This window comes from Oratosquilla oratoria, chromosome 33 (assembly GCF_046742065.1).
Source record: "Oratosquilla oratoria isolate Oo_2021 chromosome 33, ASM4674206v1, whole genome shotgun sequence".
NCBI lineage: Eukaryota > Metazoa > Arthropoda > Malacostraca > Stomatopoda > Squillidae > Oratosquilla > Oratosquilla oratoria.
The window spans coordinates 29,742,900-29,769,403 of record NC_134809.1 but is presented as its reverse complement, the minus strand read 5'-3'; the positions used below and the strand labels follow the sequence as shown (position 1 = coordinate 29,769,403).

General features: G+C 39.8%; 2 protein-coding genes across 7 annotated transcripts in view; one reads left to right on the top strand and one right to left on the bottom strand.

The window, feature by feature from the left end:
• The window catches only part of Gip (hydroxypyruvate isomerase-like protein Gip), a 73,921-nt gene that overhangs the window by 27,353 nt on the left and 20,064 nt on the right, over positions 1-26,504 (bottom strand). The window lies entirely within an intron of this gene.
• On the top strand, positions 2,063-26,467 carry LOC143017818 (uncharacterized). 5 transcript variants are annotated; one of them, XM_076172721.1, is made up of 3 exons: positions 2,421-2,530; positions 16,857-17,057; positions 22,063-26,467. In XM_076172721.1, exon 3 carries the CDS (start codon positions 22,388-22,390, stop codon positions 26,465-26,467), a length of 4,080 nt encoding a protein of 1,359 aa, XP_076028836.1. In that variant the 5' UTR covers positions 2,421-2,530; positions 16,857-17,057; positions 22,063-22,387. The 5 variants fall into 5 exon arrangements, with proteins under 5 accessions (XP_076028840.1, XP_076028838.1, XP_076028836.1 ...); XM_076172725.1 differs by lacking the exons at positions 2,421-2,530; positions 16,857-17,057 and adding an exon at positions 2,063-2,081; XM_076172723.1 differs by lacking the exon at positions 16,857-17,057 and having other exon boundaries at positions 2,401-2,530.

Here is a 26,504-nt window from a genome sequence, read left to right as displayed (position 1 = left end):
ACTTCTATCATAATCATCTCTACTGTATTCTTTCCATATATGACACCTTTCACGTTTATATCCTTCTTAGTCAGGAACATAACTCCACCCCCTTGCTTTTTCTCTCTGTTTCTAATCCAATAATTGTATGCATCATGTCCTACACTGTTGGGTGGTAGTGGGCCTTTTAATTTTGTTTCTACAATTCCCATTATGTCCGGTTCTTTTTCCTTCAAATAATCATTCAGCTCATTCAGTCCTGTTATTAATCCATCTATATTTGTGTAAGACACTCTTAGTTTTCTGCCACTTCCATTGTGTTCTCTGTTTCCCTTATGTTTTTCTTTTGTGTGTCGAACTTCCTTAGTTTCATATTCACTACTCTCCAATAGAATCTCTCTTTCTCTGACTCCGTTCTGTTCTCGTTTTTTGCCTTAGCTTCAATCTTTTCTGCTTTTCTTCCTCTCTTTCCTCTTTATTCATTTCCCTTTTTATCCATACCTTTTTATATTGTTCACTTGTTGCTAGTTTCCCTGTTTTGGATAAGATATTCTCAGATGTAGTTTGTGACTTGAATTTAATCTTAATTGGTCTGGTCTTATCTGTGCTATACTTTCCGAGTCTAAATTTCTCTTCGATTTGTTTCATAATTTCTGGTTCATCTTCCTGAACTGACTCTAGTAATTGGCTTACTTTTTCATTTTCCTCTTTGATTCTTGTGGTTCTATCTGTGTTGTGTTTCTCTTCCATTCCTAATATAATTATACATTTCTTCTTGTCTGCTAAATCTCTTACTATATTCTCCTTTTGTCTCATCACTTTAATAACTGAGTCTTCATTATGTTCTTTCAATTGCTGTTTGACTATGTCAGTGAATGAAACCTTATTCCCTTCTTGGGTTGCTTTCCAATTCTTAGTTTCTTTAGTTATGGCCTCTCTGTTTTCTTTACTATTCCTCTTCAATTCCTCATTCTCCACCTTTACATCTCTTAACTGTCTTTTTAGGTCTTCTATTTCATCAGTTAAGTTTTTATTCACCTTCTCTAGTTCTCCCAATCTTTCAACCCTTTGTAAAATGGTGTTCATATGACCGAACCTACGCTCCAAGTCCTCGATCACCTTATCAACCTTCTCCTCTAGTCTTGTCAGTCGGGGGGGGGGTTTGTGTCCCCCCACCCTCTTTAAATCCCTTGAAAATATTCTCATCACTTTCTACTGTATTGCTCCTATCTATACTTCTAATCTTTACATTCTTATTAGACATTTCGTCGTCTCCCAGTTGGGCTTGCGGTCGTTTGTTTAATTTTAGGCGGTCTGCTTGGGCCAAGTCCTCTACTTCCTCATTTACTTACATTTCCCCAGCAATCCCTCCCTTTCTCCTCTTTCCTTACTTTCCCACTACCCCACGAGCAATTTCCCCCCCACCCTGTAAATACAAAAAGGCACTTCTCTTTGCGTTGGGATCCACAATCTGCACTTTTCTTCAGAACGTTCTTCAAGCCGTCCGTTCGTTGAAAGTGTGTGTGTGTGTGTGTGTGATCACATCATTAGCCATATATGAGCTCTCATTCGGGAGGGCAATAACTGTCTATTGCGAGTACAACACGTGATCCAAGTACAAAATGGTGTATCATAAATATACACAATCATTAAAAAAAACTGTGCCGAAGTTTATTACAATAAAATTGGACGACGGCACCTATCAAATATAATATATACAAATTGTGAATAGGTGAGTTCATCACTGTTCTTGGAAACACATCAACAACAACAATAATAATAATGATAATAATAAAAATAATAATAACAATGATGATGATGATGATGATGATGATATAATAATGATAACGATAATAATAATAATAATAATAATAATAATAATAATAATAATAATAATAATAATAATAATAATAATAATAATAATAATAATAATAATGATAATAATAATAAGAGCGTGACTGCAAACTAAGAAAATCCTACTGAATTCTACCCTTTTACAGTTATGATTAGAGTGACGACGCAGTAGCATCTGGCAGTAAATTTCAAAATACATTGGCAGATAAGCTGAACAAAGTAGTTGCCGTGCATCCTAACTCACCGAGGTAACAAAATATCTATTCTAATTTTGGTTAATCATTCATCTCACAAAATTAAACAACACATAATACATAATCTATATGATATACACCAATCTATAGATACTGTACAATAAATGGCATATCAATACAAAATACGTCTTGAAATATCAGTGAAACCTTTACCAATATCCCATGAAAACTAAAAATACTAATAATTTACAAAATTTACATTACAATCTAAACCATCAAATTGTGTATTTTATATATGTATTTTCTACATTCAATCTGAATAAGTTCTGCTCGATTTTTAAAATACCATAACGAACCTAAATAAGATCACCCCGTTAGCCGTTGGTACGCCTGACAAGCAACACTCGACCCAGAACGAAAACGTATTTGTCGTGTGGAGAGTAGTGGCAATCAGGGCATGATAGAGAAGTGGTGTGATGTGTAACATATATCATAGGATTCATGTAAGTTTTTTCCAATTTGTATTTCAAAGCTGTGCATATGCTAGAATTCTCAAAGACTAAATGTGCGTTTGTTGTACATATTCAGGTGATTAGTTAATGAATAGCTTAATTATATTTGTTTATCGAAGTTGTAATCGGACTTTCAGGAAGTAAAAGCCTATAATAATAGTGAGAAGGTGATGAGCTAGTCCTTGTTAAGGGTTTATAATTAACGAATAAAATCGTTTGGTGGCAAACCAATGTACAAAAAGTGAACAACAGTGAAAATGATCGCTCAGATATGAACGTAGTTCTTGATAAACGTCAGCATAAATGCCAACCAATTTAAGTAGTTTCAACTGCGTATTAGTTGATGATTCTGTATCTGTCAGTGGGGAGACCACGGTCCCTTTCATTATCTTATTTCAACCGAGTAACGGAAACTAATGTTGATATAATTGACACGTTTTGTCGTTGTGTTTGGACTTTGTATATTCTTTCTTTTGGGTTTCAGTTGTACGTCGAGAGATCGCAACAGCTGTCGCCTTTTGTTTTTGACAGCACCGTAACGTTTTTTTATAACAATTTAACGTGAGGGCTTTTTGTGGTTCCATGTTCATAATATATATTTTTTTTATTTAATAATGTCATTAATTTATTTTTAATTATTTTGTCGAAAGCCTTACTAAGAAGGTAGTCTACGCGTAAACAAAAAGTATCTTTTGCAATATATATTATATACAGAAGGAAGGGGCAAAAGTAGCCACATGGGGGTAAAACTGGCCACTATCTTTGTTACATACCTAATTATCATATTATGACAGACAGGGAAATAAAACCACCAACTACTTTGTTTTGTATAATTCCTCCCTTTATTTTGTTGACTAACAATTAGGTATGTAACAAAGACAATGGTCAGATATATATATATATATATATATGTATACATATATATATGTATATATATATATATATATATATATATATATATATATATATATATATATATATATATATATATTTTTTTTTCCCTTTAGGAATTTCCCCTGTGGGGCTACAAGGAGAAGGATGCCTAGTCCCAATCCCCGCCCCTTTCTTCTCGCCTCTTACGATCCAAGTGGGAATACTTGGTGGCAGTATTCTTTTCCCCCATTACAGAAAAGGAATACTCAGAGAAATGGTACAGGACAGCAACAAGGGGTTGGAGGACAGCATAACGGAGGGACAGTCGTAGTATAAAAGTGTCATCATTTCTCTATGTATAGAGTTTCCTCTATCATAGACAAAATGATGTGTGGCTCTGGTCCGTAGGGGCGCTCCATATAGACCCTAAAGTATCAACTGCATGCTACTTTGCCACAATAACAAGCAGCCAATACCCCAGACGGGGAGGGATTGAGGAAGTTGGTGGCAGAGTATGGGAGAGTATGTGATAGAAGAAAGCTAAAGATAAATGTGGGTAAAAGTAAGGTGATGAGATGTACAAGGGGTGAAAGTGGCAGTAGACTGGAAGTGAGCATTAAGGGAGAGCGACTGGAGGAAGTGGATAGTTTTAGATACTTGGGTGCAAATGTGGCAGGGAAAGGTGGAGTGAAAGTGGAGGTAGAATGTAGATTGAGAGAAGCAAGTAAATGCCGTGGTGGATTGAAGAGTGTAATGAGGAATAGACATTTGGGAATGGATGCTAAGAGGAGACTGTATGAAGGAGTGATTATGCCAACAGCACTGTATGGGGCAGAAACATGGAACATAAGAGAAGAAGAGAGGAGTTTGAATGTGTTTGAGATGAGGTGTCTGAGAAGTATGATGGGGTTACTAGGCTAGATAGAGTGAGAAATGAGGAGGTGAGGAGGAGAACAGGGGTGGAAAAGGAGCTGGGAGATAGGGTTGATGAAAGAATATTAGGATGGTTTGGACACATGGAAAGAATGAGTGAAGAAAGACTAGTAAAAGAGGTGTGGAAGGCAGATGTGGAGGGAGTGAACATAAGGGGACGTCCTAGGATGAGGTGGATGGATGGGGTGAAGGGGGCTTTGGGGAAGAGGGGAATGTCTGTTGAGGAAGGACGGGAGAGGACAGAAGACAGGGGTGAATGGAGAATGGTTGTATATGGATGATGTTGTGATAGCATGAGGTGGAATGGGCGGGTGGATGAGGGGTGAGGTAGTATGTGTGAGCAAAATTTGACGCAGCCCGAAGGGATTTCTTTCCGTCCTCTCATTTTATGCACTCATGTGTTTCATTATTTCATTCTTTGTTACTTCTATTTCTTTCATCGGGGGGACTTTCTCTTTCCATTCGATCTCTTCATGTATGTTCTCCCTTGTAAACACTGATTTAAAATACTTGTTCATAATTTCCGCCATTTCTATTTCCTCTGTGTATTCAACTCCTTGTCTTAATTTCTCCAAATCTTGTTTGTTTTTCAGTTTGTTTACAAATCTGTAAAATAATTTTGGTTGATCTTTACATTTTTCTATGACATCTTTTTCATATTTTCTCTTTTCCTCTCTGCACACTTGTACATATTCATTTCAATAACAAGTATATATTTTCCATTTTTCAGGTCTTTTGCCTTTCTTAAATTTTGGTCCAAGCTTGGTCTCTTTTGTCTTTTAACTCCCTACAACTTTTGCTGTACCAGCACTTATCTTTTTCTTGTTTTTGTCTTGGGACATACTTTTCCACTCCTTTTTATTATAAATTTTTGTCAAAATATTCCATTTCTCTTCCACTGTTGTTTCTTCTTTGTATATTCCTTCCCAGTTTTCTTTTTGAAAGAATTCTCTTATTTGATCAAAGTTTGTTTTTTCATACATCATTCTTCCTTTTCTATATTGTTTATTTCTTTTATGTATTTTTCCTCAGTTCCAGTTCAATCAATATGTGGTCACTTTTACTTATTGGTGTTATATATGCAATCTTTTCCATTATTCTAGGTTCTGATGTGATTATTAGGTCTAGTCTCGATGGTTCTTCATTTCTATACCTAGTGTTCTGTATCCAATGTGTCATTGTATGGTCAATAATCATCTCGAGTAGAACATTTCCCCATGAGCCGTCTCCACCCTTTACTGTCATCTCTTCCCAGCAGACTTCTTTGCAATTAACCCCTTCCATACGGTGCCGCACACGTAGGCGTCATGGACTTAGATCTCGGTGGCAGCAGCCAATGCCAGCCGTACGACGTGTCGTAATAATACTCGCATCATAAAATATAGTCACCGCTTATATCGATCGTTCTCTCTTCACCCGTGAATTTTGATAACCATAGAAAATGCGATTACAAAAGAATTAGAAAGAATGTCATTATGGAGGGGCGACTACAATAAATATAATCAAGACGCCGATATGGCAGCCTCGCGAATACACTCGCTCCCCATGACGCCTACGTGTGCGGCACCGTATGGAAGGGGTTAAAGTCGCCCATCATAACTATTCTTCCTCCATCTTCCATTATCTTATTTATTGTTATCCTTGTGTCTTCTAACATACTTTTATGTTCACTCTCTTCCCACGAGGCTGTTTTTGGAGGTACATAATTTATCACAAACTTTCTGCTCTTCGTATCTCTGTCTCCCACTTCCATCATAATCTTCTACTGTATTCTTTCCATATGTGACACACCTCACGTTTATATCCTTCTTAGTCAGGAACATAACTCCACCCCCTTGCTTTGTCTCTCTGTTTCTAATCCAATAATTATATGCATCATGTCCTACACTGTTGGGTGGTAGTGGACCTTTTAATTTAGTTTCTAGAATTCCCATTATGTCCGGTTCTTTCTCCTTCAGATAATCATTCAGCTCATTCAATCCTGTTATTAATCCATCTATATTTGTGTGATACACTCTTAGTTTTCTGCCACTTCCATTGTATTCTCTGTTTCCCTTTTGTTTTTCTCTAGTATGTCGTATTTCCTTTCATATTCACTACTCTCCAATAGAATTTCTCTTTTTCTGACTCTTTTCTGCTCTCGTTTTTTTTTTCCCTTAACTTCATGTCTTTTCTTTTTTCCTCCTCTCTTTCCTCTTTATTTCTCTTTTTATCCATACCTTTTTATATTGTTTACTTGCTGCTAGTTTCCCTGTTTTTGCTAAGATATTCTCTGCCATCGTTTGTGACCTGAATTTAATCTTAATTGGTCTGGTCTTATCTGTACTATACTTTCCGAGCCTATACCTCTCTTCAATTTGTTTCATGATTTCAGGTTCATCTTCCTGAACTAGTTCTAGTAAACTGCTTACTTTTTCTTTTTCCTCATTGATTCTTGTGGTTCTATTTAGGTTATATTTCTCTTCCTTTCCTAATATAATTATACATTTCTTTTTATCTGCTAAGTCTCTTACTATATTCTCTTTCTGTATCATCACTTTAATAACTGAGTCTTCAGTTTGCTCTTTCATTTGCTGTTTAATTATGTCAATAAATGCAACTTTACTGTTTTCTTGGATTTTTTTTCCAACCCAGTGCTCCTTTTGCTATGGCCTCTTTATTGTCTTTATTATTCCTCTTTAATTCCTCATTCTCCTCTTTTACTTCTTTTAACTGTCTTTTTAAATCTTCTATTTCTTTAGTTAAATTTTTGTTCACCTTCTCTAGTTCTTCCAATCTTTCAACTCTCTGAGCAATCTTTGCTACATTACCAAACCTCTTCTCCCAATGTTCGGTCATTTTTTCAAGTTTTTCCTCTAGTCTTGCTAATCGGGGGAGGTTGGTATTCTCCCCCCCCTCATGAAATCCCTGGAAATTATTATCTTCACCTTCTATTGTGCTGTTCTTATCTATATTTCTAACCTTAATGCTTTTACTGATATTTTCAATTTCTCCAGTGTCGTCAGCTGACCTTTTGTGTACATTTTTTGTGCTGTCAGTGGGAGCCCGTTCGTTTCCCTCCTCATTTTGTTCCATTTCCCCCTTTCATTACCTTTTTACTACACCACGAGTTTTCCCCTTCCCTACAAATACAATAAGGTACTTCGTCGTAGTTGAGATCCACGAAAAATGCGGTTTTTTTTCCCTGAGTTCCAATCCACGCCGTGAATCCGACGAAAGTGTGTGCGTGAGTATAAATGAAATTAGGCAGACTCTGTTTTAAAGTGTAATGAAATATATTACAGTTAAAGTAAACATTTTATATATATACAGGTAATCCTCGTTTTACGCGGGTTCACATTACGCGATTTCACATTAAAGCGGTGTCCAAAACTAGGGGGTATTCCTCACATTACACAAATTCCTCAGAGTAACGCGAAATCCGGAAAGTTAAAATACGCGGGCTGCGATTTAGTTCCGTAAGGCAGCCGCTAGGTGACGCTAGCTGATTCCAGCCTCCGCATCCCTCTCGCCACCAAGCTCATTGTTTACCAACGCTTCGTTGTGTCAGCATCTCTGTGTTCATCAAATCATCAGTGTTCTTGTTTACCATGGCTCCCAAGCGCCCAGCGACATTTCCAGCCTGTGATGGTAGGCAGAAGAAAGCAAGGAAGACTTCGAGGATTTGGAAGAGGAGGACATCGACAACTTGCTTCAGTCTCACACACAAGAGCTCTCCAATGAAGATTTGTTTGACATCGAGAAAGAGAGAGTGAAAATGATGGAGGAGAAAGAGGAAGCAGCAGCAGCAGCAGCATCACCAGGACCACAGCGAGCCCTCACAGCTGCCAACTTGTCTGAGTGTATGGACTCGTTGATGCATGCAATGAGGGTCATAGAGGAGAATGATCCTAATGTCGAGAGGAGCAGCACCATCATACGACGTGTGATGGAGAACATGGCTTGCTATAATGCTATGTTAAAAGAAAAACAACAAAAGACAAAACAACAGCCGATCACAAACTTCTTCCGACAACGCACACCAAGTCAGCTAACCAGCGAATCGGAGACAGGCACCGAATCGGAGATGGACGCTCCCGATGACCCTGCCGCCCCTGCCTCACCACAAACATCACACACACACACCGAGTCCGATATAGCGCGCAGTGACACGTCAGGGGGTGAAGCCTAGTTAGGAATCTACAATAGTACACAGCGAGCGGTGAGTGTTGTGTTGTTGTCAGTATGGAAACGTGTGAGAGCAACATCTCAGCTTGCGGGATGGTTTCCTGACCCATGATTTTTTTCATTGTCCAAGGGTAATTTTATTTTCATAAAAGTAAAATAAAAATGAATGTAGAAAAAAACTTGAAAGAAATTTATTCATCCTTGAATCTCAATAAGCTGCCGCTACAACAACAACAACAGCGTGCAGATCAGCAGAGGGACGCTACTTATCAAGGCGTAAAGGCCAATTAACCCGTGATCCCATATGTGGTGGTAAATAAACAACAACAAGGCAGGTCAGAGGTTATATGCTTAGCTCGTGGCTCAGCTGCAGGAAGGATTATGGTATTGGAAACACTTGTAACAGCAAAGTAGTGAGTTTAATTCCTCACATTACGCGAAATTCACATTACGCGCTGCCTTTTGGAACGCATCTAGCGCGTAAAGTGAGGACTACCTGTATGTATACACACACACACATACATTTTAACAACCACAATGCTCTTTAATTCTAAGCCATCAAAGGCCAGCATGCTGAAATTGAATTATATATATATATATATATCATACGTGGTCGAGGGTGAGGGTAAATTCAAACAAAGGCTCTGCGAAATGGTAATTTGCAAACTAAGAGGACAGGGTACCTTCTGAGGATGCGAACATGTTGCGTTCCTTGTGTGTGGCCGGTATGTGTGCTTTCTCGTGGTGTGATGACGCACCTCCGACCTGGGCGACCCACGCTTGGGGTGACTTGGGTCGCGGTGCAGGGTCTCTGCCCATCATCTTTCAGAGTAGCAACCACGTGACCTAACTTGCGCAGCGTGAGGACGGAGTTTACATCGTCGGGCACGCTTGTCGCTACACACAAAGGACAAAGGGTACTCAACTCACCACAACCACTCCCTCCGTAAGAAGAAAAAAAAATACAAGAGGGGAAAATTGGAGCGTATGTGTCGTAAGATGACAACCAAGTGAGTACCCCTCTTTGGACAGCAATCACAACAATTATTAATTTATTTTTGTTAAAGTGGATCAAAAAGACGTTCTCCACCTACTCGCCACGATGGTCTGCATCGGTACACCAGCTCTCAGCTTGCCGTGGTCCTTCGTGTTGGTGGCCTGTTCCTAGAGGACCTGTAAAATCAACAGCTGGAGAATCCTTGTGGAGAGAGCGCCTTCACACAATTTAGCCATGAGAGGAACTTGGAAATAGGTTATATGGGTACCAGTGACGGTAGGTTTGAAGGTAGCTACCAGTGACGGTAGGTTTGAAGGTCGCTACCAGTGACGGTAGGTTTTAATTCTTTCTCATGTGTGGGAAACGCCCTTCTTGCATTCATATTTTCGCACTGAAGAGTTGCATAACTCGCTACCTTTGAGATAGGTAAATATAGTGTTTATTATTCGCTACTATCTAGTAGGTCTAATGGTTTCTTCTCGTGTGAGGAATGCCCTTCTTACGTTCGTATTTTCGCACATTGAGAGGTTGCTTAATTTATGATAAGTGTTAATCATGCTCTTAGAATCGCTACCCATGGGGTAGGTAAATGGCGAGTTTATGAATCGCTACTCTCTAATAGGTCTAAGGATTCCTTCTCGTGTGGGGACACCCTTCTTGCGTTCGTACTTTCTTACACTGAGAGGTTGCTTAACTTATGATTAGTCCTTATCATGCACTTAGAATCGCTACCCATGGGGTAGGTAACTGTTAAGTTTATGAATCGCTACTATCTGATAGGTCTAAGGATTCCTCCTTGTGTGGGGAACGCTCTCCCTACATTCTTATTTTGGCACACTGAGAGGTTCCCTTCATGTTTGATCCTATCCATGTGGACACAGAACTCCTGGGCTGAGCGGATATGCATGATATGGTAGACGACGTCGTTAACCCTTTTAATCACCCTATAGGGGCCTTGGTACAAAGGCTGGAGCTTCTTCGTCACCCCTTGCCTGGGCTGGGAGGTGACGTATATTCTGTCTCCAAGCGCAATTTGATTTGTTCTCGCCCTTGGTGTCCTTGTATGTCTGTCTATGGTCGCTGCTTCGAGGAACTTTTGACGACGCTTGAAGCAGGTATTAGACATCGCCATGGTTTCAACTGCCATATTGTGGACATTGTGCCAAGGGGTGCTTGGGTCTGTGAACTCAATAATAGGTAGAACGGGTTCACGGTGAAAAAAAATGTAGGGAATCTCAGACTGTGGTAGTCCAGTTGTAAGTTAATACCGTCAGAGGAGCATCTGATTCCAACCTGTCTGTTTGCCCTGGACAACGGACTGTAGGATATTAATGATGGTCCCATTTACCCTCACAACTACAATGTTGCTGAGGGTTATAGTGTGGTGTTTGATATTTACCATTTCTAAAACTATCTTTAACATTTCATTCATGAACTCCCCTCCCCCGTCTGAGATCACTTGCTTAGGGATGCCATGTATGGACAGTATATGTGTTATGAAAGCCCGAGCCACTACCTGTGCTTCTTTGGAATGTATGGGCACAGTGACCAAGAAATGGGTTAGGACATCTACCATAGTGAGGATGTACTTCACACGGCCCTTTAAGATCAACGTCCGCTCTATCGAACGGAATGGTGCTGGGAGGTCATATGAGGGCTTGCACATGATGCAAATTTTGCGATTTTTTACGAATGGCTTTACATCCGCCGACATCTCTGGCCACAGTGTGAACTTTTGCAACAGCTTAAGAGTGACTTGGGCTCCTCCATGACCTGCCATTGGGAGACAATGGGCAGTGCAGCTTTCTTGGCTCTGTTAGGGACTACCAGGCGAAGTTCCTCTAAATGAAATGCATTTGTGCGCGTGTGGTATAAAAGTCCGTCTGGGAGGGGTCTATTGTTATGCCCGTTTGACATATTCGTTAAAAAATAAAGGCTTATTTTGCGTTCACTGAGTGGTCCTAACAGTGCGATTTGTTTCTTGTAAATATGTGCACTGAGTTTAGAATGGGTACGTGTATAGAGCGTCTCGCCACTATCCTGCTGCCGCCGCCACTATGGTAACGCGTGGTCAAGGTGGAGCGAAATGGTTATTGCTGAACTAAGAGGACGGGTTACCTTCTGAGGATGCGAATGTGCTATGGTTGTGGTGTGTGACCAGCATGTGCACTTTCACGGGGTGTAATGGTGCACCTCCGACTCGTGCGACTCACGCATGGGGTAACTTGGGTCGCGGCGCAGGGTCTCGGTCAACCATTTCCCAGAGTAGCAACCATGTGACCTAGCTTGCGCAGCATGAGGACGGAGCTGCGTCATTGGGCACGCTTGCCGTTACACAGAGCACTCAACTTGCCACACACATATATGTGTGTGTGTGTGTGTGTCTGTACATATACATATACTAATGACTTTTTCCCTCTCACAAAGGAGGTAGCCAAAGTCAAATGTATAAACCCACTCCCACCCATTTCATCCCCACCCACTCCACTCCCACTGACCACCCCTCCCTCTTTTCTTGCCTCCTGGATGACGGCTCATCCCTGCATCTCGCCCACTGCCCTGGGTCAGAAGCAATGTAGCAAGACACAACACATCCACAGCTAAGCCACTTCATATTAATGGGCTACCCCCCCCCCCCTCTCCGTCGCTTCAAGCAGAAAAAGAGGAGACGGGGAGGGGTTTCCTTCAGCCTGTGTCAAAATATTATTTACACTTACTCCCTCCCCTCATCCCCCACCGCATCACACCATTATCCGTACACAATCATTCTCCACTCACCCCAATTTACATTCTTCTCCATTCATAAACAGACATTCTCCTTTTTCCCAATACCCCTTTTACCCCATCCATTCATTTCATCCTTTGTCACCCCCTAATGTTCACTCCTTCCACCTCTGTCTTCCACACCTCTTTTACTAATCTTCACTCATTCTTTCCATGTGTCCAAACTATCCCAGTACTCTTTCATCAACCTTATCTCCCAACTTTATCTCCACCCCCACTCTCCTCCTCACCTCCTCGTTTCTCACTTTATCCAACCTAGTAACCCGTATCATACTTCTGAAGCATTTGATTTTAAAAATATTTAAACTCTTCCCCTCTTATGTTCTATGTTTCTGTCCAATTTATTGTTGTGGCACAATCACTCCTTCATACAATCTCTTCTTAGCATTCATTCCCAAATATCTATTTCTCATTACACTTTTAATCCCCCAAGGCATTTACTTGCTTCCCTCAATCTACATTCTACCTCCAGTCCTCCCTTTCCTGCCACATTCGCACCCAAGTATCTAAAGCTGTCCACTTCCTCCAGTCTCCCTCAATACTCACTTCCAATTTGCTGCCATCATCTCCCCTTGTATGTCTCATCACCTTACTCTTACCCACATATATCTTCAACTCACACACCCTCCCAAAGTCTGTAACTAACTTCCTTAATCTGTCCTCTGAACCTGCTACAAGCACAATCAGCAAAGAACAAATGGCTTATCTCACATTTCCTTCAGCTATCTCCAATCTCTGGTCCATTATCCTCACATTTACCTCTCACACCACCCCATCCATGTATGAACAGCCAAGGCAACATAATATACCTGGCAAAGTCCCACCTTTACCTCAAACCACTCACTCTCTCCATTTCTAATTCTAACACAGGCTCTACTACTCTTGTAAAAACTCTTGACTGCTCTTAACACCTTTCCTCCTATCCCATATATCTGCAATACCTCCCACAGAGGATTCCTATCTACTGTCACAAGCTTTTTCCAAATCCATAAAGGCTCAAAATAGATCCTTACCCTTTCCTAAAGCTTTCTCACATATCTGTCTTACCACAAAAATCTGATCCACAGAACCCCTACCTATCCTAAACCCACACTGTTTCTCACCAATTACTCCCTCTGTTCCTCTCCTAATCCTCTCAATCAAAACCCTCCCATAAGCCTTCCCAACACCACTCAACAAACTGATCCCTCTGAAACTACTACACACACACTTGTCCACCTTTCCCTTGTAAAGTGGCACTCTAGTCCTCCAGCAATCTACCCTCTTTTAGCCAAACATTAAACAACCTCACCAGCAACTCTCATCATTGTACCTCCCTTTTTTAGCCACTTTGCATGCACCCATCCAACTCAGGTGCCTTACCTGCTCTCATCATTTTAATAACTGCTTTTACCTCATCTTTCCTTATTTCTCCTTCAATTTGCTCATTCATTACTGTCATTTTCTTAGTGCTTCCCACTGCAACTACCTTCCCCTCCCTATTCTTCATCACATTTAGCACCCCCCCTAAAATACTCTGCCCATCTTCCTCTTACGTCTCTTCCATTATCATCTCTCCATCTGCACCTTTTACTTTTTCTCCTCTACTTGATTCGCCTCCTCTTCTGCTCTTAATTTCCTTCCAAATTTTTTTTATTAGTTCAAAACATTTAACAAAATTCTTACTAGAGATACCATCAATACTTAAGCCCAGAACATATGGGAGAAAGGTTAAAATCTTGAACTGGGACATGAGTTAAGAACCCAGTAATGTCAAAACTAATTGAAGAGGATAGTCAATATTAAGTAAATTAATTTTCTTAATAATGTCTTCACTATTTTGGATATAGGAGTCAAGAGTTAGTACCTACCAAAGGAGAAAGCTGTGTCACAAGCCACTTAGAAAGTTTGTAACCTGCAGAACTAATAATGGGCCTTTTGAACTGGTTTGGCTTATAATTTTTGATAAGCCCATACGTATATGGTGTTGAAGGATTTTGTCGAAAATTGTTTGATGAAATCTTTATCTTTAAGCAATTTCCTTAGTTCTTTATGGAAGTTCTTATTAATTACTTCACTAGGATCTTCTAAGGGATCAACTACTTTTTTTATCATGATTAATTTTGTCCATGATAACCAAAGTATTGCTTTTGTCAGCTTCAGTAATATGTAGAAAAGTGTTTTTTTTAGTATTTCTAAGGCATTAAATCTTTTTGGGAAATGATCATCTTTACAATTATGAACCCCCATCTGGGGGTATTGGCTGCATGTTGTATGGTTAAAAGCTGCTCGGTAGCATGCAGCTGATAATTTAGGGTCTATATAGGGTGCCCCTATGGACCAGAGCCACACATAATTTTGTGATATAGGAAATCTCTATTCATAGAGATATGATGATATTTCATTATACTGCAACTGTCCCTCCATTATGCTGTCCCCTGTCACGACTCTCTACCACTTATAAGGTGTAGATTAATAGGAGACTTGGGAGGACAACACTTAACATTAGTAGCACTGCCTCCTCTCTTAATGGTGAATGGACAACAAAAGTTATTTATCATTAATATATTAAGTCTGTCAACACACATCAACTACTGAGGGTAGACAAAGATATATATAGAATTATTTTCATATATTGAACATAAAACTATAGCACTTATCATATCCTCATTACATACAAAATTCTCCTACATAATCTTACACATATGAGATAGAATGAAATCATAGTATCATTACATTCATCCAGTAGATCTATATTCCGATCTCCACATTATTATTCATATAAAATAAAATTAATAAAATGATTAACATCAGTAAATAAATTTAATTGGCATAACCTGCACACACATAAAGAACTAGATCTTGTATTATAATCAATGAAAGAGGTCAGCAATAAAATAACTGCAGTGGCATGATCTGCATATACAGGTAAACGTCGACTTACGATGGCATTAGGTTTCGATAGAGCCATCGTAAGACGATTTCATCGTAAGTCGATCCCCAATTTGTGTATCACTGTTCCGTGGTCACTGTACCTAGCCTACCTGTATATTAACCACCAGAGATACTGAATATAGCCTATTAAACATGTACAGTAGTTTATTTAATTATTTTTATCCTTTTTACCATATTCAAACACTATAATATGTATTTTCAGTACGGAACTTAAATCTCGCGGGCAGCAGCCAATGCCAGCCATACGACGTGACGTAATAATACTCGCATCATAAAATATAGTCACCGCTTATATCGATCGTTCTCTCTTTCACCCGCGAATTTTGAAAACCACAGAGAATGGGATTCAAGGCACATTTGAGAGAATGTAAAAACACAGGGGCGACTACAATAAATATAATCAAGACGCCGATATGGCAGCGTCGCGAATCCACTTGCTCCTCATGACGCCTACGTGTGCGGCACCGTATGGAAGGGGTTAAATTATCATATCGTCGTCGTCGTCGTCTTCATCGTAAAGTCGAACAATCGTAAGTCGCGGCCATCGTAAGTCGACGTTTACCTGTACATGGTATATTATATTTATCATGGAATATCTTTTTCAACTCTAGTATTATCAAGATAATTATGAATCTCTAACACAATACAATTTCCAGGCTTACCTTATTGGAGTGCTCTCTGATAGCATTTACCCCTTTTACTTATTATTTCTAAACATGCCAAATTCAGGCACGTGTTCTGAATCCCCATTAGACTAACATGAGATACATGTTACTCGTTCAGCTGTAATTGAGAGAGAGGATGAAATGTCCTCTCAAATTCGATCAAACATCAAAACAAGTTCCAACAATGGATCTGTCGAAATATATGGTCGTAAACATAAATCAAACATTATATATACATCGCAAGTAAATCAAATACATCCTTGAATTTTCATACACTAATTAGAATGTAACTTTCTAAAATATATAACATATACATAAATATGTTCACCTTTTGAAATACTTGGTTTTTCTCTCACTACGCACAAGATACACATAAGAGAATAAAAGAGAATTGAAAACACAGGGGTGACTATCATATGCAGTATGGTACACCCCACACACACACACACACACACACCCACACACACTTAATACTGTCCTGTACCACTTCTCTGAATGTTCATTTCTTTTTTTTGCCGAACCCTGTGGTGGGAAAGAAGAATACTGCAACCAAATGTTCCCACTTGAGTCATAAAAGGTGACAAAATCAGGACGGGGATAGTACTATGCTTCCTACTCTCTGTATCTCCTAAGGGGACTTTCCTAAAAAAAAAAAAAAAAAAAAAAAGCAAAGGCATAAGAAGGTCGAAGAGTTTTCCAACCAGAACCAAGGTTAGGGCCTTTTAATGTGTGTGGATGTGGTACAGATGAGAGTAAAAGGGAAGAGATAGGCAGTATGTTTGTAAGAAGAAAGATGAATGTATTGGCATTGAGTGAAACTAAGTTGAAGGGAGGGACAAGTTTGAGTTTGCAAATGTAGTTGGGAGGGTGTCAGGAGTGAAGAGAGGATGAGGGAGACTTCATCCACTGGACCCTGTTCCAGAAATATCCCATTCATCACTCATGCAATTTCCTCTCCCGCCAGATGGTGAAGCATCCCGGGCCACATAACCTAACCATCGCTAAGTACATGCCCCCCCCGATAGTGGGTTACATCATTGGCCAGCCTCCTCCAGCTTTCTTTTACGCCAAGTTTCCCCACTGCATGTGGTCTGGAGGCGGGGTCTATTGAATGACATCGGACACACGCTTTCACCGCCCACTGGACTTCCCACGTTATATTTAGGTCAGCTTTCCTTGCCAAGAACAATGACCTATTGTAAGGACAGGAATTTTGAAGGGATATTATTTTTGGAATTTCGTTTTATTTATCTATTTATTCATTTGAGTGTTGACTTGAGAGACTGGGTAGTATGGACGTCGTGATGGTTTTATTCAACCAAGAAGCAAAGTAGAAAATAGAGCCTTAATAGATCATGGATTTATTTTGTTCTGTGTCTACCCATCAAGATGTGTTGGCAAAGAACCTTACTATAATCATTGAAGAAAAACATACAATAGGAGATAGCTACAAATATATTTCAACTGATTTTGGTTCAACTAATCTTGGAGACGACATTAGAATGTTCTCGAACATAGCGGGCACACCGTAGCTCCGCCCACCCGTGATGTCTCTGACATGTTCGGACGGAGGCGTAAACTAGGACCATTAACTTTAAGAGTAATAGGAAAAATTCCCAACTTTCAGTTCAGGATTCCACTAGAGAAATAGTTTAGGGAGAGGTTGTAGCAGCTAGGGGCTGTGTTGAGAAGCAAAATGAAGTTTTACAAAATAATACAACAGGGGAGGTTAGTAGTTTACCCATAGATACGAACACATAGCCGTCTCGTTTTTTTTGTGCGCAGCTAGAATTTTAATCTGATGCCAAAAACTATCCCGATAACAGGTATGGGTACGCTCTGTAAGATTAATGAAAATAAATGTCAATATGTGAGTTAAATGATATAGTGCAGATATAGTAGGTAGATAGTTATTATTATTATCAAGTTTTGAATCTGATGCCAAAAACTATCCCGATAACGGGGGGAAAAAAGGGTTTAAGGAAGTGTACTCCACAAACACTTTGCGTGAAAGGAGTTAGACGGTATCACGCATATATACATTAGCTATGAGAGTGTAATCCTTAGAGTACAATTCTGTCTGTGATCATTCTCTAATAAGAATACAGGGTTGAAGGTAGACACAATATTGTAAGTAGACTTATACAGTGACCGGAAGGTTGGAGAATAAATAACTACGTTTTTCCACGTGCCTGTGACCTTACTTATGATGCCCATAAGCAAAAAAAACTGTGTTATTAAATATCTCGCATACCCATATATTTTTCATACTGTAAGGATCAATAGATTGTCTAGTTGGAGAAAACCACAATATACTTTTGTATTTTCTTACTATATTTTTGCTTCAGTGTAATAATTAACACATAGAAAACCTTCACTTATATTCTTTTACTACCCCACTTGGGCATAGGCCTTTTCGCTACCCAGAACCAACCCCGAACGACCTGAGGAAAGGGGACGGAGTCAGACGTGAATAACAAGGAGCAGTTTCCATTTGTGGTCAGATATATCCATATATCCTTATGTGGGTATCTCTGATCACTCCCATTGGAGGTGCTCTTGGTTAAACACTAATCAATCGATGGCACCACACTATCAACACCAAGGTGATGACTTCCATGCAACTCTTTCACGCAGAGGGACCCTGCAGCGCACACTTCAAACTTCTCCTCATCTTGTTCTTCAGGCACTTTCAGCCAGCTTTTCTTCACTCTGGTTAACACATCCGCTTTGTTCATTCCCGATGACACCTGGGTCATGCTCATCTTCACGCCAAACTCATCTATTGATTCCCTCAGGATCCCAAGATACTGCTTCTCAAGGATCTCAGCCGCTCCTTTTGTGCATCTTTGCTTCTTAGCCATCAGCACTAAGTTCATTCACCCTGCTACTGTGACTGAGTCAGTCCTGATTTCAATCTCATGTAGCCCCCATTTCAGTGCCATATTGACTCCTTTTATAACTGCGTCCAACTCCGATACGTTGATGTAACTGTAGTCATCCTTTTTTCGCTGCCATGCTTCATCATCGACTACCATGCCTCCTATCTCCAAGATGACGCTGGTTGCTATACTACTAGTATTGCACCACACTACACCTGGTCCCTGTTGTGGTGCGTTCCACTGTCCTCTCACTGGGTCATCATGTCTCATCCGTTGTACATTGTCACATATCATTGCGGGCGTGCCCTCCTCAACCTTCTCTCCCCAATTCTTCGACCCTGACCACTTCTTAATATAACTGCACACTACACAAACTCAACCAGCAATTAGGTAGTGACCCACCAATTTGCCACACAGAGAGAAGAGCTCTCGTTTACTCATCTCATCCATTACGTTCGGAATCTCGTTGCCTCTCCTGAACAGCAGGTTTCCGGTCTTGTCTCTTGTCACAGTCCCAACACTGCTCCTTCTTCCATCAGTTCTGGCTCCTTCGATACCAATCTGACCTGAGCTAAATATTCCACTATGTCCGATACTGATACCACAGTATCATCCACCATTATGTCATTGAGGTATGAATCTGTTCCCTTCATCGTTTCAGTCTTCTCCAGTATTGTCTTCAGGATCCTCGTCATGATCCTTGGGGCTGAGCACAGTCCAAACCCCAGTTTTGTCAAACAGTGTGTTTTACCTTTATATTTTATTAGTTGGTATTTCCATAGCTTCTTTGCCATGTGAATTTGTAGGTAAGCCGCCTGAAGGTCTACAATCATGGACGCCTCCCTTATTTGGCACCATCTGCATAGAGTCTCGTTACATCTACAAAATCATTGCCAGTTTGACACGTACAAATTAGTTCAGTTCTTGGAAATCCAATACTGGTTGCACTTTGTTCTTGGTTGGCTGCACCATTGCCATCATGGGCAAGATTCCACCCTCCACTGGCTCCTCCCAGGGAATCAAAATTCCCTCATCAATCCACCACTCTACTTTGAGGTCAAAGTCATCCCTCACCCCCTCTCTGTATCACTCAACCTTCCATTCTTGGCCATCAAATTTCACCCAGAAGATTTTGTCCTCAACCGTGCAAGGAGCTACCCTCTCGTCAGGGTCGAGCTTTGTGGTGACACTGCCCTCCATGGCCCTCATTGTCATTCCTATGTCCATTTCTGGCCTCAGATGGGTCTTCCCTCTCCTGTACTTTAATCATGTATTGCTCCAATCCTCACCTATCTGGTGATAAATGTGACTTCACCAAGTTGAGCAATTGCATCCATTCACATCACCACATCACTTCCCTCTATGACCGTTCAGATGACAAGTACTCTTAGCCATATTGGAATGCCCTCCACTGTCATTTCAATTTCCTGGTCACCTTCGCACTTTGTCTCCCTTCTGTCGACTGTTATCAGGGCCATATCTTCCTGTCTGAATTCTTGAACCACATCAGTTGTTACAATTGTGGTTGAACAGCTGGAATCTATTAGTGCCCTCATGCTTCTTCCTCTGAATCAGACATCCACAATCAGCATATGATTAGATGGCATTCTTACATTTCCGGGGCGGCTGCTTACGTAGTGGCCGCCCTTCGCCTGTTTCCCTGCTTGCAGAGTCAAGCCATGTGTCCCGGCTGATTATACTTGTAACAAATGAACTCCGCCTCCCTACAGTTCGTCACAAAGTGACAAAGTAGCCAAGAAGTATAACAATGTACCCTAGACGCCCCCCGCCATCCACTGTGGCACCCCTGGACTCTCCCGTTTTCCCTTTTCTATCGTCATCGGGTTGGCATCTCAACCCAAGGTCCAGTGGTGGTTGCTTTGTCGCTATGGCTGCCAAAGGCCCATCCTTCTTTGTCCTCGTGAGAAACATAGCAAGAGCTATCAACTTGTCCATACTTGCCGACATTGCATTATTTATTTCCTGTAGTCCAGCAGATATACAATCTGAAAAGCCATTCACAAACACCATCCTAATGAGTTTATCCAAGCCTTTGCCTGTGAATGTAGACAGCCTAGCTAATCTAATTTTGTTGGTTAACCACTTCCATATGGTGACGCCTACATAGGTGGCATGAGGAGCAAGTGGGTACTCGATGATGCCGACGTCGGCATCTTGATTATATTTATTGTAGTTGTACCTATGTAATTTCCATTCTCTCTAAACTGGCTTCATCAATTTTCTATGGTTATCAAAATACACGGCTGATTGAGCACTGACTTTATTTTTTGTAATGCGATTATTATGACGCAACATTGCACATTAGGCAGCTAATGCTGCCAGATGAGCGATGTGCCCCGGAGTGAAGAGGTTAAAACATCAACCTGTTTGCCAGTCCAGCGGATTCTTTGCTGCCAATTAAATGATTCGAACGTACTCTTACCTTCTCTGCATCCACTTGATCACCAGCTATCATTTCCATGTAGATGGCCAACACATCGTTCTCTAGGTTAAGGCCAATATATCTTGCAACATCTGTGACCCCGGTTAATTTAGCCACTAATTGCACCTTTTTGAGTCACCCGGTGAAGTCTCCATTGCTGTCAAATGGCCTTAAGGTGATATTGTTCATCTTGAATGGCTCCTTTGTGCTCGTTGTCTCGGTCATCTTTGGCACCTAGATAGCCTGTAGGAAATTGTCGATCACTTACCTGATTTCTGTAGAAATCCTGTTCCTTCAGTTGCTTCTGCTTTACTCTTTAACCCCCCCTTCGTTTCACACCACACACTCCTATCACTCCCTAACCTAGCTTACATAACACCATTACCTATTAGTAAACCTAATCCTAGCACAGTTCCACTTACTTCCTCTTGTCTCACATGCACACACACACTGGAGGCCCCGATGCCCTGGCATACCAGTGACACTCCTGCCTCACTCACCTTTTGACCCCACCCCCAGGGTGCCAGCTATGCATCCCCGTCTGTACCACATTCACACTACAGTGTATTTTAGGATTTATTTTGATGTAATTTTATATGTTTTATTGTTCTTTTAGTCTTTTTACATTTCAACGTTACATAATGTAGCATAAGTATGAGTTAACTACCATAGCTCAAAATTATATATTTTCATATTTCACTTTTGAAAACTGAAGTATGTACAGAAACAACTTAATTCAAAATTATGTAAGCTGAGGTGTAACTGTATATGTATGTATTTATCATAGTATTTTGTATTTATTTATTTACTAGTCAACCAGAATAATTGCACATTGTCTATTCTAGGATCTGGGCACTGCTGACCATCAAGAATTGGCTACTTTCTGACAAAAGAAAACAACATGGATTTGATGCCTGGAACTGGATTAAAAGAGGGTACTCCATTGTTGACTTGGGGAAGAGAAGACAAAATTTGAAAAATAGTGGAAATAGGCTCAGAAATAGCCACAAAAGGTTAGGTACATCATGTTCTTTAGTATATAAACCTGAAGATAGATGGACAAATGAATCCTCAGGAAATGTAAAGGAAGAAGGGGGGTAGTATGTTACAAATAACAATAGTAAATAGGGTTCACATAGCACTGAACCAGAGGAGTCACTCCTGTTTTTAATGAACCTTGAGAAATTTGAGAATCTGACACGTGAAAGAAATAGTTTGGATATCGATGAGATTTTCAAGAATGATGACAAACCATCTATGTCCAGATTTAGTGGAAATAAAAAGGATGAAGGATGCACACTCAGAGAAACCTGGCATGTGGAAGATGTAACACCAAGAGATATGGTTGAGATCCAGATTGTGAAAAGTGGTGAAATTTCACAAACTGATCATGCAGAAAGAAAGGAAGTTATGGATGGATATATTAATGAAACAGGTGCAATGGTCTTGGGAGAAGTTACAAAGTCATATGAAAAGGAAGAGAAAGCATTGCATCACAGAAATTTTGAGAGAGAGGAAATCAGCAAGGTTGAAAGGAAAGATGATAGCATAGATTTAAATTCATCTAAAGGAACACTTATTGAAGATGAGATTTGCATGAGTTGTGGAAGTCACTTAACTAAGATGGAAAATGGTGAAACAGAGTCAGTCAACAAGGGGAGTTTTGAAAAAAAATATTCAAGCCTAGAAACATCAGATCAAGAAATAATAGGGACAGGTGATTTGGCCTGTAATGACAAAGAGGTTCAAATCTGTGAAGAGAACCTTTGCCTGAGCGAAGGTCTGGAAGAGACAAAAATTGAAAGTAGTGAGTTTGTAGAGTCTCTACAAGGAATCAATGAAGAATCGAAGCTCTTTCCCAGAGTATCTCATGAAATTCAGTATCCCCTTGGAAGAATTCTTTTGAACCAGAGGGGAACAGTGTTTGATACTGCCAAAGGCACTAGGTACATCATAACCACTCTCTTTGGGTATTCTATTTTGATTGATGTTGACATTGACTTTGTCCATCGCTGTCATGGTTCATTAGAAGAAAAACTATCAAATGGGAATTCATGTGATGGTGAGAAAAAAGTGGAAGAACCTGGGGAGTTTCTCTCTCATGAAACCATCTTGGTTCAGCATTTAAGTGATGGAGAAGAGGTCATGTTTGATGCAGTTGTGCCAACCAACACCAGTGTCTCTTCAGGGTTCAGAGCTATTGTCTTATGGCAGGGAATGAAACCAGATTCAGTTGTTAGCCCTTTAGAAAATACCCTCATTGTTTTCAGAGGAATTGAGGGATGTTGTGTGAAAATTAATAGTTTGCAGAGAAGGTGTGGACAGATTAATGTTTCTTTTTATGGCAGAGAAATAAAAGTGACCTTCTATATAAATGTTGTTTACATCAGTGGAAAGAAATGTACAATGCAGTCATTAAGACAAAAGCATAAAACCCACACAGTTTATGCAAATGTCTATGAACTTGGTAATGGCTGGAAAAGGGGAGAATACATATGTAGCTGTCTGTGGATTGATGAAGCCCCTCAGAATGTGGAAACTAAATTACTACCATTTACACCATATGTTAAAACAAAACCATCACTAGTTACAGAAGGAGGCCATCACAAGAAATTACTTCTTGACTGTCCAGCACTGTTGTGCAAAAAGATAGACAGAACAGATGGCACTGTCCAAGTTTGTGTTGATAGCAGTGACACTACTGTGTCTCGTAGTCCTGGCTATTTTGTTGGTATTGGCACTATTGATAGTCAAGAAGGTAAACACTTGTTCTTTTCATTGAAGAAAGATGAGAAAGCATTTTGCTTTCAAGTACCATCAGTATTTCTTGGTATACATAAAGAAATGCTTGAAAAAAGCACTAAAGAATTGCTTTCCACTGTGCACATAATTCGGATAGTTTTGGAGGAAGTGTCTCATGAGGTTGCAGCCTTTCAATTACTTGCATGCGAACTTAACCGAGCCATGAAAGAAAAAGGTAGTATGGTTTGTAAGGAAATACAGAAGTGGATGGTGACAGAGTGTGGGGAGGAGAATATCACTAAAACTGAAAGAGAAAGATCAGCTGTATTGGAAAAACAAGAAGTAGAATGCAAAAGAAGAAAAAAGGTGGTTAATGTAGAGAAGAACTGTGAAGATACTAAAGTAAGAGAGCAGAAAGAGGTTAAAAGTGTGCTCAAAGGTCCCCATAAGTTGAAAAAGCCATGGAGAAAGGAAGAGCAAGATTGCAGTGAGGGTCTGGAATGTATTGGAGGGAGTTTCAAGGAAGACACTGAAATGACAATCAGCCCACAGAAAGCAGAAACATGTGGGGAAATTAATGATCAAACTGTATTTAAGGAAATACAGAAGTGGATGGTGACAGAGTGTGGGGAGGAGAATATCACTAAAACTGAAAGAGAAAGATCAGCTGTATTGGAAAAACAAGAAGTAGAATGCCAAAGAAGAAAAAAGGTGGTTAATGTAGAGGAGAACTGTGAAGATACTAAAGTAAGAGAGCAGAAAGAGGTTAAAAGTGTGCTCAAAGGTCCCCATAAGTTGAAAAAGCCATGGAGAAAGGAAGAGCAAGATTGCAGTGAGGGTATTGGAGGGAGTTTCAAAGAAGACACTGAAATGACAATCAGCCCACAGAAAGCAGAAACAAGTGGGGAAATTAATGATCAAACTGTATTTGAGGCATCAGTTTCTTCATTATCACAAGCATCAACATCATCTTGTTCATCAGATGTTTCTAGTAGTGATTTACCTTGTGTACTTTGGAACTGCAAAGGTGTCATTAAAAAGGTATCAAAATCCTTAATAATTGAAACAAATTGGTCAAATGAAAATATTTCTATAAAAATTGGTAAACATTGTAACATTTCAGTGAATGGAAAATTATTCTCTTTAAGATCTTTAGAAAATGGTTTTGTCTTGCATTTTGATGCTATAAAGGAAAAAAAAAAGTGGAAGCCATTGTTACTGTGGAAGGATGTCAAACCATCATTTTTGGTTCTCAAAACTGGTGGTACTGTTTTTTATGATTTACCAGCTCTAGTGGTGCACAGTGACAGAAAAAGCATAGTTTTGAGATTTTATGAAGGGTTTGGTTGGGTTGATATTGAAACTGACATTCCAGATTATATGTACACAACACATGGCTCACATATTCCAAAAATTCAAGCAGGAATGTGGGTTATTGTTCATCTAAATAGGGAAATGTTGCACATGAAGATCACATCATTCACTGTCAAATTGTCTATTTCTCTACTTCTTGTTCCAGAGGAAGAGGAACTAACAAATAGGCTGCATACCTTTAATGCAGAGCATGTCTTTGATACTATGTTTTACAGAGTGAGTTTTCTTGAAGCATTGATACGTGAGGAATTTTTGTATCATGAGACAAAGATGAAGATGATAGGAGAGGAAGAGGCAAAGAAACATAGGGAGATGACAATGCATAATGGAGAGAAGGAGCAGATCTTTAATGAAGTTAATGTGAGAGTGAAAAAAGATTGTCCAGCAAATGAGAATGAAGAGAAAATCTGGACAGGGAAACAAAAATACTTAAAGACTGCAAATGTTGATCTCGCTGAAAAAGTGAATTTGGTGGACACAAATGTAGTTCATGATAGATTGGGGGTATATCAAGGTGTAAGGGTTGAACAGTGTAAGAAAATGAAGGCCCATGTGGGAGACAAGGTGGAAGGTGCCAAAGGAAAATGTAGAGATGTAAGTTTGAATACAAGGGAACTTGAAGAAGAAATGAGAAAACAGGTGCAAAGGAGTGAACAAGGCCAACACAAACATACTTCAGAAGGAGAGCAGGAGGGTGAAAGTAAGGAAAGAAAAAGTCGAGAAATAATAAAAGAGAAAAAAACAGAAATTCAAAGAATGCAAGAAGAAATGGTGAAACAAAATATTGATAAAAAAGAGGTGCATACTGCAGAAAGAGAACAGCACACACTCAAAAACGAAATATTTAAAGATGAGCAAGAAATGCATAAGCAAAAGCAAAAAGTACAGGATACTCAAAATCAGGAAAGAAAACATGCAGAGGACAGGAAGCAATTCGAAGAAAAGAAAGAAGATTCAAATCAACAAATGAAACTGGTGTCTTTTATGGCTGAGAAACCAGTTGAGGGGCATTACAAGGACAGGAAAATAAAAGAAGAAATACAAAGGAGTAAAGAAGTTGAAGTCATTACAAAACTGGAAGAAAAGCAAAACCAAGAGGAAGAAAGAAAGAGGAAAATGGGGAAGAAGTTTTGAATTTACTCAAGAAAGAATTTAATATGAAACAGGAGGA

What these genes read in the sequence shown, in the direction of transcription:
- LOC143017818 (XM_076172725.1), top strand. Translation starts at nt 22,388, where the DNA reads ATGAACCTTGAGAAATTTGAGAATCTGACACGTGAAAGAAATAGTTTG.